This window comes from Branchiostoma lanceolatum, chromosome 2, assembly GCF_035083965.1.
Source record: "Branchiostoma lanceolatum isolate klBraLanc5 chromosome 2, klBraLanc5.hap2, whole genome shotgun sequence".
NCBI classification, from domain to species: domain Eukaryota; kingdom Metazoa; phylum Chordata; class Leptocardii; order Amphioxiformes; family Branchiostomatidae; genus Branchiostoma; species Branchiostoma lanceolatum.
The window spans coordinates 13281060-13300231 of record NC_089723.1 but is presented as its reverse complement, the minus strand read 5'-3'; the positions used below and the strand labels follow the sequence as shown (position 1 = coordinate 13300231).

The following is a 19172-nucleotide window of genomic DNA, read 5'->3' as shown; positions in this document are numbered from 1 at the left end:
CACACCTACTAAAAATCATTGAGATCCAGCAACGTTTCCGTTAATTTTTTTGCCTACATGCAAACACACAAAAATTAAAAGTCATCTGCAGTACTGTTAAAAAACGCAAGAACCATTTTCGAACTTGACCTTCCTTTGCACAACCACTTCACACCTACCGAAGATCATAAAGATTCATCGAAGCTTTCTTGAGTTATGCTCTTGACATACATACAGACCCACCCAACAGATATCTCAACCGAAAGCATAATCTTCTCCGAGTACTAGTACTCGATGAAGATAATAAAATGTTTTCGGCCATGATGTACAAGAAGGAAGTGAGGTAAATGAAGCCCGAAGACACACACTGGTTTTCACAGTAAAATCACTGACCGGTGCACTGTTCAGTGTGAATCAATTCGCTTCAGTATGGTCAAATGTACACCGAGCTATAGCCAGTCTGGCGGAAATAGCTGACCAGCTGTATCGCCGAGTCATTCCGGCTCAATTTGATACCAGCGCAAAAAAAAGACAAACGACACAATCATCAGGTGTCACCGTAACCCATTGACACCTCCTCTACTTACTTAATTAAACCGGAGAATACGTAGAGAGGTTCACGTCATTTAAGCTTCTTGGCATTGTTGACAGTAACGACCTCACGTGGAAACCTCATGTTCAGTACATACTGTCGAGGGTTCGACTTTGGATACACTACTTACGTGTGGCTTGGCGTGCTGCCTTACCCTCCGCTGTACTCCTACAAATCTACACATCCTTCATGCGACCCGTGTTGGAGTATGGCTCCCCTGTCTCGGGTGGTCTCCCACGCTGTCTGTCTGACGACTTGGAAAGAGTGCAAAAGATGTGCCTTAGGATATGTGGACTACCGCACGCGCACCTACCCACTCTTGAGTCTAGGAGAAGGTCACTTCGTATAGATTATCAAAACAAACAAGTCATTTGAATAATTTATGATAAAGTGAAAACTCGGTATTCTGCCAAAAGAAAGGACTTTTAAACATACGATATATGTAAATTTGGTAGAGAAAACTATCATTTGAACTAGACTGGCCGTCATTTGCTTTAAGAGCAAATTCAGCATATTTCACTTCCCCCCCCCCATGCAATAATTGATCTTTCGACAAAATGGACCATCCAAAAATTCCATCTAAACACAACTAGACTGTCCCAAGATCTATTTATTCTTCAGCTACATTCATTAACATGCTTGAACATATGCAAAGATACACAACAATACTATATACTATATATAAAAGTACAGTACTATACATCACCCTGTGAAATAGCACAAACATACACTATGCAAATATACAAAACTATACAACTCTACTATAGAGCTTTACTTACAAAATTGTAAATTTATACTTTCCTCACAACTCTATCGCATGTAATAAAATGGAATTAAGAAATAATAATAAGATTGTCCCAAAATCTATATAATTTTTTGTATACTTGGTCATATGGAAAGATACACGTTCAACAAACACTACAAATCCAGACAGCTTTACTTATAGAAATTGAACCTCATATCACAATCATGTTGCATGTATATATGTAAATGACAATAAAATGTACAAAAGGAAACTGTACATCTGTGTCCAAATATACATATTTCAAGAATTACTTCATGTAAATGACAATAATATGTACAAAAGAAAACTGTACATCTGTGTCCAAATATACATATTTCAAGAATTAGTTGCAATCCAGGTCTGTCTGCCCCATCCAGCTTCTCATGGACCAAGTTCTGTTTCCATCGGGGGGGGGGGGGGGGGGGGTGGTCCTATCTGTAGGACAGAAACAGGACAATGAGATTTGGTATGTCCAAGCCGAGTAGAATTGTTGAACAAAGACATTATTGATCACGCATATTGAGTCAAATGTCTCAGAAGAAAACAGTTTTGGTATTGGAGATGCCCATGTTGGACCAGTGCCTTCACACATATCACCTATATGTAAGGATAGTGTTAGAAGAAAGCAGGCCTTACCTCTTGTATGCCATGAAGGTGATCTTCTAACTGGTTCACCTATTATTATCTGAGAATTTAAGAAATAGAGACACTTTATTCATTTTTATGTACACTAATATCACTGTCAAGAGTGCCTAAGTGGACATCTCCTTAGATGTTATGGAAAATGCTTTAAAAATAATGGGAAAATGATAACGAATGTGACAAAAATATATAGAATAGAATAAAATAATAAGTATTTGATCAATTCAAATAACATACATTTGAAAATAAAAAGTATTCAGTCAATTTGAAATATATTTGTTTCACTGAGCTCTTTTTTCGGTCGTGGTGATGTATTGCTGCTGGGGCTGCTGACTGGTGACCTCTCAAAATGTTATGCAGAATGCTTTTCAATGGATTATGACAACGACAGAGATATGAATACATTTACTCGTACAATATTGCACAAGCAAGGTAAAACTGACAGGAGGAACACTCAAATGAAATGAATGATATAAAAACCATAATCAAGCAACATGACCTGAGATTTGATATAACATTCTAATAATAACAAAAGCAAATGACAAATTGGCAGTAACAGAAAAGTATTGACATGGATTATTCTTAAATCAACAAGGCTTCTGATCATGGAGCATCCATCTGGCTCCCCCTTGGCTAGGTATTTCCCAATGCTCCCATCCCCCACTAAATGTGTGGGATGGCAAGGTGGGAAGCTGGTGCAAATATGTCATTCAAAGGCTCACAGTCATTAGCCTGAGTACCAACCTCCGTAGTGACCGCTGGCTTAAAAAAATTCGCTTGCTAGGTTAGCAAGCGAATTTTTTGGAGCCAGCGGTCACTACGGAGGTTGGTACTCAGGCTACACTGTCATTGAGCACCCACCAGGCTCCCCCTTGCCAGGTTATTTTGGCAAGAGCGGAGCGGGACACTTTGTCCTTCCCCATCTCCCTTGCCACCACCAAATGTGCCGGGTGACAAGGGCAGACGCTGGTGCAAATATGTCATTCACAGGCTCCCAGTCATGGAGCACCCACCAGGCTCCCCCTTGCCAGGTTATTTTGGCAAGAGCGGAGCGGGACACTTTGTCCTTCCCCATCTCCCTTGCCACCACCAAATGTGCCGGGTGACAAGGGCAGACGCTGGTGCAATATGACATTCACAGGCTCCCAGTCATGGAGCACCCACCAGGCTCCCCCTTGCCAGGTTATTTTGGCAAGAGCGGAGCGGGACACTTTGTCCTTCCCCATCTCCCTTGCCACCACCAAATGTGCCGGGTGACAAGGGCAGACGCTGGTGCAATATGACATTCACAGGCTCCCAGTCATGGAGCACCCACCAGGCTCCCCCTTGCCAGGTCATTTTTATTTCCTCTTGTCAACCAACAGGTTTGGCAAAGGCAGAACCTTGCCTTAGTCTTCACACTGATCTTCATCATCACACAATATACAGTAGACAGCATCATGGTAGCTATAGAATGTCTGTATCACTCCATGATGGACAGTGGCTGATGATGCTGAAATATACACATGATCTATGAGAGTTCCTTTCGCAGTTGTAGGAGCCTCTATCAACTGTTGATAGTGACTTCTCATAAAAAATGATAGAATCTTTTTGTTTTCCTCACTTGACTTCAAATTTTCATTGAAGTCACCAAGAATGACTGTGCTATTTCTTTCCACTGAAGACAAGTGATGCAACAGTCTATCCAAACTGGATACGAATGGGTCTTTGCGCACATTTGGCGGTCTATAAATGGCTACAATGAGATGTTTCGTGCAGTCAGCAGAAACCTGCATAGCCACACATTCTAGGTTGATATCATCTGGGATGTGAATTTCTTCACACCCGTATACATCACGGACATACACTGCCACACCTCCATGAGGGGAATTAATTGTCACACTAGAACCTTCCTCGCCAGCATGCCCTCTTGACCTATCTTTGCGAAACATGCTAAAACCGTCCAACTGCACCTGAGAGGACTGCACATTCTCTGATAGCCATGTCTCAGTCAGACATATGATATCAGCATTGACCAAACATGTAGACTTTAGACTTTTAAAGTGACTTACAAGTCCTTCGGTGTTGTGATGGACAATGTTCAACTTGAGGACTTCTTTTGCAGAGCTGTTACCAACAGTTGCAAACGGGTTGGATACAAATTCGAAGTGCTTCATCGTATTGACTGCCCCCTGCACTTCCTCATCACAATAGATAGACTCCTGCTTGTAGTCTGTGATGTGTAGACCGCCTAAGGAACAAACCCTGCTTAATGCCACATACGACATACCTGACGCGAACATTTTTTTCATCGAGACAACTACCTCAGGTACAGTCATGCCCTGTACTTTATGTACTGTACAGGCCCAGGCCAACTTGAGGGGAATCTGGTAACGTTTGGCTTTACTACGTTTGTTCAAGTTGTCCTCAATCTGACGTATTGGCACTGAATTGTCGGGTAGGTTGCTAGGAACTGCACTTTTTTGCCTTTCGAGAGCACCTGCTTTCGAGTTATCAAACTGAACGAAGACAGTTGCAACTTCACCTGCAGCATTCTGACCACCTATCACACCAGTCACAGTTCCAAACGCACCATTCACTAGACCATCCTCGACATTGACATTTCTACAAAGCATGACCCGCGCACCGACTGCAACTTTGACCGTGTCGGGGAGGTCATTTTTCCCCCCTAGTGACAGATGTCGCTTTGTCATTGAACCCGTGGTGGGATCTTTGACGAAGTCAGAGGCTTCAAAACATCTAATATCTGAACACCTGAGATTCAACATCTTGTCATTATGCTCTGCAACTGCTGGAGTGGTGGAAAAGATGTGCAGTGCATCTTTAGGATAATCATCTGATGCAAAGTCTACTGCTAGCACCCTTGATGACAGAGTGTTGTCATCTTCATCCGAAAGTTTGTCTTTTTTCCCCTTTACCCTCAATCTATTCAAAAGCTTTGCAAAGGCAGCATCATCCTTCTGCCTCATGATTTCCTCAAGTTCTACAACTTCAAAGATATTATTCCACAAGTCACACCAGTCTCCTTTCCTGTAGAGACTTTCTCCCAGGACTGGAGGTATCTGATACATGTCACCCACTGCCAAGATGCTCACATTTCCAAAGTCTGCATTTGGCCTCCCGTGTGTCAGCTGACTCAATCTACCATGAATAGAGGACATGAGCTTTTTGTCCACCATTGACACTTCATCTACAATTACAATTTTGAGGCTTTCATACTGCGCACGCAAAGTGCTCAGGGTACTTTCAGACAGGGGCTGATACGTCTTCGCAACATGTATCAGGTGGAACGCGTGGTGAACAGTGCTTCCCCCTATGTTGAACGCAGCCGTTCCCGTCGGTGCCGTAAGAAGGACCGAGGGACTGTCAGGGTTTTCCTGTGTCTGTTGTAGTAACCTGGTAGCCTCATAATAGATGCATTTGATAAGATGGCTCTTTCCAGTCCCCGCACCGCCCGTTACAAAAATACGGAAGGGATCTGGTCGCTTTCCCTGTGCAGTCTCCATGCACCACTTTCGTACAAAATAGAAGACCTTCTGTTGCATCGGGTTGAGTGACTGCATCATGGGAATCGCATCTTTTGAGGAAACCTTCGTCCTGCAGGATTCTAGGGAGAAGCTTTTCTCTTTGGATTTGTTAATTGGTGCAAGGTCAGGAATGTCGTCCTCCGTGCCTTCATTATCCTCATTCACTTCATTTCCGGCTCTCATATCGAGACACTCCAGTCTTTCTTGTTCCAGTTCGGGGAAGATCTGGGCCCATGCGTCTTCTACACCATCACTGTTTTCCACGTCTTTACGAGCCTGCTCGATTTCGGCGACATTTTGCTCAAACTTACACCTGTTCCCATTCACAACGATGCTAACTCTATCCCCTGTATCTGACAAGGGAGCAAACCCTTCCGAGTAGAATTCCTCATACTTTTCATATTGAGGTGGTTTCAACTGCGCGTCAAGGTAGTGTGGCAAGTACAACTTGAGCAATGTCAAGTAGAATCGCTCTGGCTCTTTCATCTTATTGAATTTGGCATAGCGAATGATTGCAGGCTTAGATCTTGAACGTTTTTGTACAACCCCCAAATCATCCCTCAGCATATGCTTCTCTTCTCCTCGAGAAGACTGCTGGCCATTACCTTGCTTGCCTGAAGATGCAACGACGCGGTACTCGGAGACAAACTCTGCAGCACACATTGATCGGAAGGGTTCTTCTGGTGGTCTTGCCTTGTACCGATCCATAATGCTTGGCATCCAGATGCTTGCTTCGTCACAGTTTCCCTCCCTCGCAAGCTTTTGAATTTCTGCCAAAGGTTTTGACAATCGATTAGCTTGCTCATCTGTTGGTATGAAAGTGACTTCTCTCGTACAATCCTTCAACTTAAGGCTACAGACCCGATAGACCGCCTCCTGGGCGCTCACTTCCCTATGGTAAAGGTAGGCATTGCCAACTTTTCTCATTTCATTCACTATATCTTCATTGCCTTCCCTTGCCTCTTTCTGGGCCTGTTTGAGTAGCTTTCCCATTTCTCTTTCTGCTTTGCTGATATACGACACAATGTACCTGACACAACTGTACGCGTCGAGAACATATTGGATGTCCATGTTACCATTCCAAGCCCGGAGTAGATGTGGATTGTAATTGTTCACCCACATGTCCTTTGGCTCACGCCTGAGCACTACTTGCTTCCTGGTTGCCATCAAGTTCAATGCGTCACAGAACTGTGCAGTGGTGAGCTGTGCCTCTTTGAGAATGTCGTCAGTGGAGCACTTTTCTGGCTCTGTGATTTTGTCCAACACATCCCAGAATTTTTTAAGGAGGATTTCGGCTTGCTTCTCCTTTTCAGCTATGGATGCCCTTTCTTCATCGGTCAGGTCCTGCTTGGCCACAGGGCTGCACAGAAATGTCTGCTTCACTGGAGGTTTAGGGAATCCAAACCTACAGACCTTGCCACCTTTCTTGCATGACGATGTATGACCTTTACGGTGCATCTGAACCTGACTCACTATGTCAAATAACTCTTTATCTGTCTCTGAGTCCGGCAGCTGACTGCACACATACCTGTCCACAAAGGAGCAGATCTCCTCCTCAGAATTTACATTCAATTTTGGCGCATCTTTCACCCAAAACAGGCAGTGAATGTGAGGGCTCCCTCTCTGTTGGAACTCTGTCCTGGTAAAAGTTTCAACTACCTCACCAATTGGTTGCGACGGCGATTTAATGAGATGCGTGAAAAACAGCTTGACTCGGTGGTCGAACATGCGAGCAGCGGTGACAGGATTACTCTTCAAAATGTTGCAACGCTCTTCCCACGACAACTCGCTTACTGGTACAGTACTATGATCTTGTCGAATAGCCTCTAATACTTCTGGCCATCGCAAATCTGCAGCAGAAAATGTCGCGAACCATGTAGGAATCCCCAGCTGCCTTATCATCGCGTACAACTCATTTAGCGTCTTATCCCAGAATTGTGGAGTACCCCTGACTGGCTGAAGAAAGCGATACCCTTGATCTGACTTAAGAATGGTTTGTAAGTCCTCTTTATTTGACAACATACCAGCAGATATTCTACGACCATCACTTGTTATCGGCGAACCTTTGCGCATAGATATGGAAATATTTGATTGTATGAAGTGCAACTCTGTCACATATTGTGCATAGAATATGTAGCAAGGATCCCTCGCAAACCGCGTATCTGCGCCCATAAGACGTGCCTTAAAGTACTTGCTAGGTGTGATACGTACATCACGATTATCATTGAAAGAAAACTTCCCAGTAGGGAATTGAACAGGGAAAGACATCGCCTCTCCTCCAACCTCCTCAAACACACGCACTGGCCTCTTCCCCTCTCCTGGAGCCACACTCAGGACACTTTCATCGTGGTGATCAAGAAAATCCTGTCCTATGTCTACTGGTTGGAGGCAAGTATCGTGCGGCAGTCCTCTCAACCGGCTGTCCAGCATTTCCTCCTCGCTCAGAGCTGCTTCTTCCATCGCTTCTTCCACATTCACATGTAGAAGAATGTTGTCCATGTCATCATCTTCCATACCATCTCCAGCTTGCCCTACCATGTCATCCCCCTCCTCACTGGCAGACTCACGGTGCTCTGGCCCTACCATGTCATCTCCCTCCTCACTGGCAGACTCACGGTGCTCTGGCCCTACCATGTCTTCCCCCTCCTCACTGGCAGACTCACGGTGCACTGGCCCTACCATATGCATGTCATCCCCTTCCTCACTGACAGACTCATGGTGCTCTGGGGTTGTGCGAAAGTTGTCATCGCCTCCACGTTCAGAATCAGATGGTTCAACAAGCCCACCATCTTCATTCCAAGATAAAGCCCAGTCTGCATCTATAGACGTACCACGGTAGTATTCATTATTTTCTACAAGATATTTCAGAGCAGCATCAACCTTCTTTGGACTGATCTGTCTATACAAATGATGCCCACTGTACTGTAGCTTCCTCTTGAGTTTCACCTTGATTAACAGAGCTTCTGTAGGCATTCTGGGAAGGACTGCATGTGTTTCGCTCACATCTGCTGGGACGCAGGTTACAGGGCCAACAACTCCTTTCTGGCCCCCTTTGGGGAGAGCTATAACTTTCATAAATGGTATTCTCTTGGCTATGAGTTGTGATTCAAGAGTATTAAGACCGTTCAGCTCAGGAGGTATTTCTGGGAGCTTCATCTTATTACTCTGAGCCTCGTATGGAATTGTCTTTTTAGCTAGCAAGTGCCTATGACAACAGTAACATATCCACTCTCGGCCCCTGGATGACTTTGCTGTGGGACAAGCATTTGGGATGCAGTCCGAGTTGCACTGATGAACATACGTACCTGTAAGACAGTGGTTAACAGCCTGAACATACTTTGAGTTTGACCTATCACAGATTACTACTTGTTTGCGAAACAAAAGCCTATGACATACAGTGCAAACACATTCTGGCCCCATTTTGCATTCGATCTGGAACTTTTCAATGGCCTTCTTAACATCTGGGCAATTCTGATTCTTCTCTCGGTTTTTCTGTTTCAATTCTCTGTGATTTGGATCTGTGTGATATCTATCTCTCTCATGGTCTCGCTTCTCCTGGGCATGCTCTTCATCGGTGTGATACCGCTCCTGCGCTCTTTCTCGCTTCTCCCGGGCATGCTCTTCATCGGTGCTATACCGTGTCCTCTTTCTATCCCGTTGGGCCTGGGCATACATCTCATCCTCCTGGTACCGTTTCCTTTCTTTGTCCCGTCTGACCTTCTTCTGGTCGTCATCATCGTCGTCATGTTGTGTGGTTTTTCTCTTGCTGCTGGTAATTTGTGCAGCTTCTTCTCTGCTGTACCTAGACATGCTCCTTGTTTGTCTACGGCTCAAAACTGCTGTGACAACATCATAATGATTTTCATCCGTATGTTGTATATACAGAGCATTACTGCTTTCTAACATGGTTCTATCATAAATTCTTTCATTTGATGGGTACTTAGACCATACCCACTGGTGGCCAAACTTACCGTACACATAGATGTGTCTTCCCAGTAGTAAAGACATTGCATCTATTTCTACCTGTGTGGCCCATGCACGAAGATCTGCTGGACGTCTCCCACACTGATCTACTTGAGACAGGTACTCCTCCATGGTGAGGTCTTCCTCGAACCAAGAGCTGTAAATATCTTTAGGCATTGTTGACATGTAATCAATTAACAGCTGTCTTACTAAAGCATGATTTTCTTGCGTGCCACAGATAAGGTAACTTATCGACCGATAAAAGCAATTCCCATCCTTTTCTATCCTAACCCAACTGCTAGGTGTGGCCACAGGGATATCCCTTTGCTCAATATTCATATGCTTTCGGTCAACAGTAAGGTTCAACTCAACTGCCAGTTGCAACTGATCATTTCCTGTTAGGGGGTTAAACATGAAATGTCCTCCCTCCCAGGCCCCTATTTCTTCTAAATCCTGGTCATCATTCTGTTCCTCCCCTGTTACCTGGTCTTCCTGCACATCAGGAGAGTCTTGTCCTGTCACCACATCTTCCCTCTCATGTGGCTGATTCTTCCTTTCCTGCTCTGCCTTCCAAGCATGTAACTTCTTGAGCAATTTCTTACCCTTACGCCTCGGCATTTCTCCTGAAAAGTTAAAGTCCAACAAGAAAGTCCATAAATTTCAAATTCATGACTTCTGTAAGATATGAACTATGTTTCCTGGCAGAAAAACCATGGGGAGTAGGACGTTCAACGTTGAAGAGTTTCACATATAACCAAGGCCCCATGAAATCTCATCATCAGCCATGCAAAAAGGGAACTCATTTTGATGTTCAACTAATAGCTGCAATGTACCATATGGTCGCTCAAGAGATGAGAATGGCTGAAAACCGCAGAGGCTGTGCACTGATTGTGCATACCTTAACACATGTGACATCATCTCGATGTCTCCTTTATACTTATAATGTGCACACAGATCACGAGCACCAGTATGTACCTCTACAAATGTATTGTCGAAATCTATGTCCTGAGCATCAATGGTTAAGTTTGCTGCTGAATCAAGCACAGAAACAATATCATGCATGGAGGGACAGTGAGTTGGTGAAGCTGGAAGTAGTATGTCAAGAGTAGGCACAAAATCACAGTTGGGCTTCAAAACATCATTATCACTAAACCAACAGTCACCCCTCACTTCAATGGCTGGTGACACAAACCCAGTGACTATGCCAGATATGCCATAATCATCATATTCTACAGTAAGATGCTGGTTTGCTTTGAGATCTTCAAAAGGGATTCTCCATAGCCTTGCAGACCCAGGCTTCTGTCGCAGACGGAAAATAGCTTTGGTCTCCCACAAGCTGAGCAGTGGCTGGGCATTCCCTTGAATCAGTGGGGGTAGCTGGGCAGGTAGATCACCATTCTGACAGAACGCAGATGCCATGCTGCAGTGTTGCAACAGAGAGCAGGTACTCCACAGTTGAGATACATCCTTCACATCCATTCTGAATTTTCAACTAAGCACAATGTAGACACAACCTGAAATCAAGTAAGTCTATTTCAGGATGACAGAGGCTATTGACAGCGGCTATAGCAAACCTGTTAATAAGAATCCCCACTATAGACAGGCTAGTCAACTAAGCACAGTGCAGACAGAATGTCATTAACATTTTTACAGAATGTAAGGATGTCATCCATGAAATTTACTTGCTGTGGCCTTACCAGGATTTGTACCCAGAACCCATGGTTAAACCTTAACTGCCTCTGTACCAGTTGAGCTAACACTAACAGAGCATTTGGGATGCACTGTACAGTTGTCCAAACATTATATTAGCCAGTCAACAACACTTTTTTGAACTACTGACAGGACACAGCTACAATCTTTCAGGTCAGCATTTCACCATTAACTGATAATAACCATGTAGCAAATAACATTTTGATAATCATTTCAATCTAGGGATCTGACCACTTGGATTGAATGACGAATACCACTTAAGGATGCCATCGAAATAGTCAGTGACTAAGCCATATACATGTATGCCATAATCACACGCAGTTGTTTTTTCTCGCGTAAGTTTTACACGGACACGAAACTCGTTTTTTGTAACATAAGTAAGTTGTATCACAGGATCGAAACTTCGAATATCGAAGCCAGTTCATTTTCCCGAACTTCCGAACCCAGTCCATTTTGCTCGAACTTCTCTCGAATGGCTGTTCTAAACGTAAGTAAAAGAACAAAGTCGTTGATGCCGAACATTATGAACAACTCGACTTTTGTCCTTTTTGAGTAGTTTGACAAACATTTCGTTGAGCCGGGGGTTGAAATGAATCATTAAAATATTACCCATTAACGCATGTTCTTAAATAAATATTCGATCATTAATCTTAAATGGAGAAAACTCTGAGACTGAGCGGACATTTTTGAGCTGGGAAAACGTACTTCATCACTTACCTCTACAATAATTTCCCGAACAATTGTGAGGTGCCTCTGAATAGAGGAATCAAACCGAGGAGGCGAATGAAAGGTTTGACGAAGAAATGAAGCCAATGATTAGTTGATGTCGCAAGAGGGAATATTGGAAACTTCTGCTGTGAACAGCGGAAAGTCCACAACTGTGCCGTCTGAAGTTCTATGATTCCAAGATTCCACAAGAGTTTCGATCTTGGCCAAACCATTGCCTGACACGATGGGGATGTGATCGTAGAGGACTACCATGTCGTAGCTAGGTCTTTCTTTCTAGGTAATCATTTTTATTCTGATATTGTATATGTGGTGAATACTAAATACATGTCACCAGAAAAAAGACATTTATTCGGCAATGAAACACCGTTTTCCTCGACTAATGATGATATGTTAACCTGCACATGAATGAGAGCGACCATTTGTGCTACGTCATACTCAGAACAACTCATTATTCCAAGAGGGGAGTAGGAAAAAGTTACATACATTGGCCGACCCAACACCAGCTTTTAATCATGTAGGGCAATTGAGTACCTTCACTTATAATTGTAGATATATCGTTTTGAATTTGTAGTCCATTTTTTACCTTTTATTTAATGAGTATCATCTTTTTTATTATCATATGGCCCCGACAACGTAAAATGAAGTATTCAACAACAACGAAGCTTTACTTCCGGGGTCAAAGGTCCATAGCGTAATGGATCAATCCAACTGCAGCGTGTAAAGTGGATAGTACATAATAAAAAAACACAAAACCACACCTAAAACTGTCGTATATTTTAACATATTATCTTTTCCTACGATCGATTAAGTGCATCAATTCTCTTAGATTATGGTCACACTTTTATAAATGCCGTGCATTAACTCCCATATCTAATAAATTTCTCTACTATTTTCGATAAGAATAATGGATGCGTCTACATCACGTGACCTTTAACCAATAAGTTTTGATTTTGGAATTTCGCGGGCGTTTTGTTATCGTCTGTCATCGCGTCGTCTGCACTGTCAGTGTCATCGGTTTCGTGTCATCTCCCACAGATCAACCGTCTCATAATTTTGCAATGGCCAACGGGTACGCGTAAGTTATGAATTTTCGTAATTATTTCAATGACATTAAGACAATTTTCAAGGAGTTTCAAACCTCAATTGAATCCTTTGATGTATCACTCTTATTGGATACCGTAGTGTTTAGTCTTAAGTTTTGTAAAATTCATTAGCATTGTTAATAATTTAAGCAAAGATATGTATGTCTTGTTTTTTTTTAATACCTACGAACTTGCCATAAATTGTACCTGATACATTTGTTGTGCAATAAACTTTGATTGATTTGAACATTTTTGCACACCCACACCCACATACAGACATAGTATGAGTAATATGACTTTGACTAAGTTTGTTGAAAATTCATTGTTTGCTCTAGCCTTATTCAAGGTCAAATGATTTTTGCTGTTGTTTTTTTTCTTCTTTCTTTTGTGTTCTCTTACTCGTAGCATAACTTTTGTCTAAGCAAATGAGCTAGGTAACTAGAAAGATGATGAAATAAATATATATACATTTGTAAGGATATGTTGAATTCTATCTGCACATTTTCATACAGTATACATTTTTCATCTGTAGAGATCAAGAACAGGAAATCGAGGAACTCAAAGAGAAGATAGAGCAAATGCAGCTCATAATTGACGGCAAAGAACTGTAAGTAGATTTAATGTACTTTTTAATATCGAAACACAGGTATTACCCGATATAGTTATGCTCTGCATGCTTGATGGAGTGATTTGTATTTGAGAGCAAATTATATGTGCATTCTGTGTAGCAACATCACATTACTTATAATAAAAAATTAAGAAGGTTCTTTTTTTATGTTTTCACTACAGAAAGACTGCTTGGCAGCTCGCCAACAATACGACTGATGTGAAGGAGTGAGTCACTTTATTATATTACTAGTAGTCTTGACAAACTAAAATACTAGTAGATATCTTCTTTTTCTTTACAATGTAAGATGCAAATTATGTGATAAAAAGATGATGCATTTGGCAATGAAGCAAATTGCATATCAAAACTGCGTATCAACACCACATAACGTTATAAAACTGAACAATTTTCTTTTTTTTTCACAAATGCTTCCACTAAAGACCTCCGGCAGATCGCAAGCAGGGCCAGAAGTGAGTCACTTTCTTAGTCTGGACTATGTAACTAATACACTTGTGTACAGTATTTACGACAAAAATTCTGTTCCAAGGATGATACTTTTTGTAGTTTGGGGAAACTCAATGTAACGGAAATAAACTAAACGAACAGACACGGACCATGAACCAGCTTTCGCCCTACTTTATGTTGTATGTTTTAGAAATTGTATATTTTTGTACCATAAATATGTAATGATATATGTTGATAGAGTTATTAGGACTCAAATGACTGTGTATCTCTGTTATATTGTATCTGACCCTCACCTCTTCCCTCGTGACCTCAATGAAAAGCAGCCTGCGTGCCGATTTGAGCTTATCATGAATAAACAAAGGTTCAAACAAATAAACAAGTCATAACATACTTTTTATATCCATACAATATTTCATGAATACCGTAAGCCTTACTTTTTTCTGTACACGTCCCTACCCAACTAAAATATTTATCCTCTTTTCTTTCAACAGACTCCAATGCTGGAACTGTCAAGGATTCGGCCATAAGTCATTTGACTGCCCCAGCCCCAAGAAGTAAGCTTATGTAGTGATTTGTTTTTATACTCAACTTATGTCTAAAGCTTTTAAAATAAGCTACATATATTTGAAATAACCAACTGCAATGCTAATCACATTTCCCCTCTTTTCATTCTACAGGTTTACCCCAGGCCAGGGCTACAGGCAGGAGAGGGGTGGGGGGCCATCCAGGAGGGGATACAGGGGGGGCAGGGGTGGTAGGAGGGGTGGATCGAGTAGGGGGGGAGGGGGGATTCATATTTACTATGGCAACTAGGGGTGGTGTATTAGATGAACTGTGATTTACATAATGTGGCTTCAAAAGTTTTCACTATGAGAGGTTAACAATTGGTGACAAGTTACTACTTTGCCATTTGGAAGAAGTTTACTATACAGAGGCAATAGACAGCATGGGTTTGGTTTTGTGATTTGTTCAACTCTTCCACTGTCATGGGTCAATAACAATACATGTACATAGATTAGCATGCAGTTCATCTTTGTTGGTAGCCAACTGCAATGAGGGGTGAAGTGAAAATGATGCCTATGTCTGTCCGTGTTGTAGCACAAAGTTGCAAAAGTAGATTGTGATATTGATATAAAACGATCTACAAGACCAATGTTTAGAAATATGGGGTTAATAAAAGTCGTTTCTTGCACCTTCTTTCCTTGCAGTATTACTGGCTTTTGGGGGAGGGGGCACTGTACAAATCATTTTTCTCCTCTATGATACAAATATATGTATACAAAGACTTACTACTGAGAGATACTTAGTCTTCAATAAAGAAAGAAACAAAGAAAGAAACAATGAAAGAAACAGAAAGAAACTACTGGTTGTGCATTATAAAACTTTAAAAGAGATAATCAGACCATCCCGTCGAACAGACGTCAAACTTACGTCATGCCGGGGTGGAAGTTGTACTTCTTCTGGCTAGCTGTTCTTTGACCCTTGTTCCAGGTTAACAGAATGATGAAACTTGAGTTTTGTTGCCAACATTCTAGTTAGAGTAGCCAAAATTCATCACTGTTATAGTAGTAATCTGAATGGTGGTGTCAAATAGCCGTGTGAACTTATTTTCACTTCACTAATCTTTATCACGAATACACTAAGGTGTGAGGGTCGAGTGGGGACAAGGCTGCTGACTATCGTGTGATCTTGAGCTATTGGCAGGCATCCTGTTATCGAGAATGACCATTTGCTCCTCTGAACTCCGCAAAATGTCAATCGATTTACTCCTTCAACAATAGAACGTTATGCAGCACCAAGGACAGCCTTGCGAAATGCGTGCCAAACTGGGATGTAAAGTGATATCATACAGGCGATAGTGGAGGTTAATATCATATTGGAACAAGCACAGAATACATGGGGAGTTTTTCGCCTTTACGTTTGAACTATACTAGAAAAAGCTAACGTCGAAACGGTTCTTTTGTTCTTACGCTGGACATCTCGCGCTGCACAAGCCCTAAGAATGTAGCACATTTTGAAACGAAATAGGAAAGCAAAGAAATGACGTAAAAATGAATAACACACACGCCCACTCAATGATTAGTTAAAATTCTGACACACTAAGACCAACCGAACCATGTATCTCCTGTAAAGTTGAATACCCTGTTTGACGTCATGTGACGTGTAAATGTAATAGTTTCCTGTTACACACGCAAATCTTTTTATCAATAATTCCATTCATTATCACCCGTTGTTGAATTCAGATTTTAGCTTAATATCCAGCATACAGCCCTCACTCAGCAATTGTTTCTTTGTGTGATTTACACTAAAAATATCACGTTATGGCATATTTTGCCCCCTTTGTGTGATTTACAATATGGTAGCACACTTTCTTTGTGGGTGGGGGTGTTGTTGACGAAAATTGATGTGTACGCGGATGTCATCCATGTTATCAAATCAGTCTGGCCTAACTGAAACTACATGTACCAAAATTATGTGGTGCTCAAAATGAGAAAAAATCTTACCATTTTATCATGCTGGTCAGGACCTGCATTCTGGAGCCACAGCAGCCTAAAGCTACTTCTGTCTTTCACCAAGTTGGTGGATCTGGAGAAAATGACTCAAGCAATGGAACACATGGTCAGCAAAAAGCACATTACCACGTTGACTCAAATGCAAACAGTCAACTGCTAACATTGACGGGTCAATACTTTCACCATTGTTGCAGTACCGAACACCTCGAGAATTACACAGCGCAGCCAACTCTGTGTTCACAGTAACACGTCTATCATCTAGGCATCTTTTGTCAAGTCTTGGCAAAATACTAGACATAACAATAGTAGATGTGGGGAAGCGGTCTTTTGCAATGGCAATCAGTTTGTCAAAGTCTCCCATGACTTCCTGTAGACCGTTCGAGAGATTATTGGTGCCAACATGTACACAAACTACAGTAGGTATACCAAAGTCAGCATTGTGGTGATGGTAAATGTCTGCAGCAACATCAACAACTTTCGCACCACGGTTTGCATGTACATAAAACTTAAAATGCGATGGCGGTACATGGTTCGCGATATACTTACATATCGAGTCTGAGAAAAGAAGCACAACTGGACGTTCAGCTGCTGTGGCCATGTTTCCCAACACAACAGGGTCGTTCTTTTCTTACGTTCTGTGGGTTGTTGTAGTTGTATACAGCAAAGAAAACGTCCTTGTACGTATAGAGGACGCCGAGTTGGATGAAATCGAACGATGTGTCGTCCTCGCGGCCTCGGCTCCGACGTGATCTTTGAACTTTGTTCGGAACAACCTATTACTATAAGGAGGGGGGGGGGGACTTCGTAAAAACACATACAAAGGCCGACCCGACATCGGTTTATTTTATATAAAAAAATTTTATATGTAAACTATTATGAGATAAATAGCATATAAAATTTCTAGTCTATTCTTAACCTTGCTATTCAAAAAGTATTAACAATTTAAGTTGTGTTGAACCCCTACACGCAAAATGAACTATTAAAAACGTGCTAGATAACTTAAACTTTAAACAACTACCGCATAAAAAGCCAACAATGCCTGTCTTTTTTTACAGTAAAATTATTTCAACAATTCAAAAGTTTGCCGATATTCATTCACATCATGTGTAGACGATCGCGCTTTGAGAGGCGTTTGTGAAGTATTAGTAGTATTACTTCCTGGGTCAAAGGTTGTTGGTGCGGAAAGTGAAACTGCATGCAAACCTGCTCGCAATCGATCGGATCGGCCTACCTCGGCCTAGTGGTATATCATCATCGTTGGTGTATGGGTTTAATTATAAGTTGTATATAAGTGCGACACAACCAATTCAGAGACGGATTGCATTTTTCTCGTCGTCAAGTCGTGATTTATTAGTGGTTGAAGCCGCCATAATTAAATTTGACCATGCCCAAAAAACCATGTTTATTTGGCAACATTTGCGAGAGCATCATACTTTGCCAATCTCCCTCGGAGTCCCTCCCGATGCATAAATTGACTGTTTCAAAATCACCCGTGCAAAAAAATTCTCTATTCAAGTTCTGCGAGACGCCAAGAGCTTCTTAGTGCAAAGGCTTGCGTGTTTACCTGCAACATGACCTCAGGTTACCTGAAAAGAACACATGTTCTTTGGCCAGCAGCAAATGGAACGCCCGGAACCTTAGATAGAACATGGATTCTTAGATAGAACATGGAACGGGGACAGCACTTTTGACCCGTTTTTGGTCTGAAAATGGGTCCAAAAGTCCCCAAAACGAAGCATTTTGAAGTGATGTACACCGGAAATGTGATTGAAATCCTGTAGGGACATGTTCAAGGCACCCTTGTGCCGAATTGCAGGTCATTTGCTTGTTATACCAGGGCACAGGAGCCCAAAATATAAAAATTGTCTAAAAATGCCCCAAAAAACCTCCATAAAAATGATTTTAAGGCCTGTTTCAAAACGATTTACAAAGGGTCTGGGGGTATTTGCCATCTCAACCTCCACACCAAATTTCAGGTCGGTTGGTTAAGAAATGGCGGAGAAGAAGCCATTTGAAGGTTTGTCAGGAGAAGAAGAACCAGACAAATACAATATATTTCACTCTACCCATACCTCTAGGTAGAGTATTTACTGGTACAGTACTATGATCTTGTCGAATAGCCTCTAATACTTCTGGCCATCGCAAATCTGCAGCAGAAAATGTCGCGAACCATGTAGGAATCCCCAGCTGCCTTATCATCGCGTACAACTCATTTAGCGTCTTATCCCAGAATTGTGGAGTACCCCTGACTGGCTGAAGAAAGCGATACCCTTGATCTGACTTAAGAATGGTTTGTAAGTCCTCTTTATTTGACAACATACCAGCAGATATTCTACGACCATCACTTGTTATCGGCGAACCTTTGCGCATAGATATGGAAATATTTGATTGTATGAAGTGCAACTCTGTCACATATTGTGCATAGAATATGTAGCAAGGATCCCTCGCAAACCGCGTATCTGCGCCCATAAGACGTGCCTTAAAGTACTTGCTAGGTGTGATACGTACATCACGATTATCATTGAAAGAAAACTTCCCAGTAGGGAATTGAACAGGGAAAGACATCGCCTCTCCTCCAA

The 19172-nt window shown here is 42.0% G+C and overlaps 2 protein-coding genes across 6 annotated transcripts; one reads left to right on the top strand and one right to left on the bottom strand.

Moving 5' to 3' along the window:
• Positions 1-1163: 1163 nt before the first annotated feature.
• LOC136427523 (uncharacterized) lies at positions 1164-18666 on the bottom strand. Of its 5 annotated transcripts, none has more exons than XR_010754451.1 (4): positions 16585-18666; positions 9496-10110; positions 1992-2040; positions 1164-1790 (listed from the first exon to the last, which is right to left on the bottom strand). XR_010754451.1 is itself a non-coding variant. In XM_066416488.1 (4 exons), the coding sequence occupies exons 2-3, from the start codon at positions 9985-9987 to the stop codon at positions 3386-3388; spliced, it is 6276 nt and encodes a 2091-aa protein (XP_066272585.1). In that variant the 5' UTR covers positions 9988-10110; positions 16585-17389; the 3' UTR covers positions 1164-1790; positions 1992-3385. The 5 variants fall into 5 exon arrangements, 4 of the variants coding, with proteins under 4 accessions (XP_066272585.1, XP_066272583.1, XP_066272584.1 ...); XM_066416488.1 differs by having other exon boundaries at positions 1992-9644; positions 9971-10110; positions 16585-17389; XM_066416486.1 differs by having other exon boundaries at positions 1992-10110; positions 16585-16666; positions 17140-17389.
• On the top strand, positions 12194-15576 carry LOC136426834 (uncharacterized). Its single transcript, XM_066415554.1, has 7 exons — positions 12194-13001; positions 13541-13615; positions 13798-13842; positions 14056-14085; positions 14572-14634; positions 14758-14834; positions 15572-15576. The coding sequence occupies exons 1-7, from the start codon at positions 12985-12987 to the stop codon at positions 15574-15576; spliced, it is 312 nt and encodes a 103-aa protein (XP_066271651.1). The 5' UTR covers positions 12194-12984.
• Positions 18667-19172: the final 506 nt, after the last annotated feature.

Bases quoted from the DNA above. Each gene is read 5' to 3' on its own strand.
- LOC136427523 (XM_066416486.1), bottom strand. From the start codon at position 10,105: ATGCCGAGGCGTAAGGGTAAGAAATTGCTCAAGAAGTTACATGCTTGG.
- LOC136426834 (XM_066415554.1), top strand. The intron at 13,843-14,055 runs GTGAGTCACTTT...CTTCCACTAAAG, and splicing joins AATACGACTGATGTGAAGGA to ACCTCCGGCAGATCGCAAGC. The intron at 14,086-14,571 runs GTGAGTCACTTT...TTCTTTCAACAG, and splicing joins GATCGCAAGCAGGGCCAGAA to ACTCCAATGCTGGAACTGTC.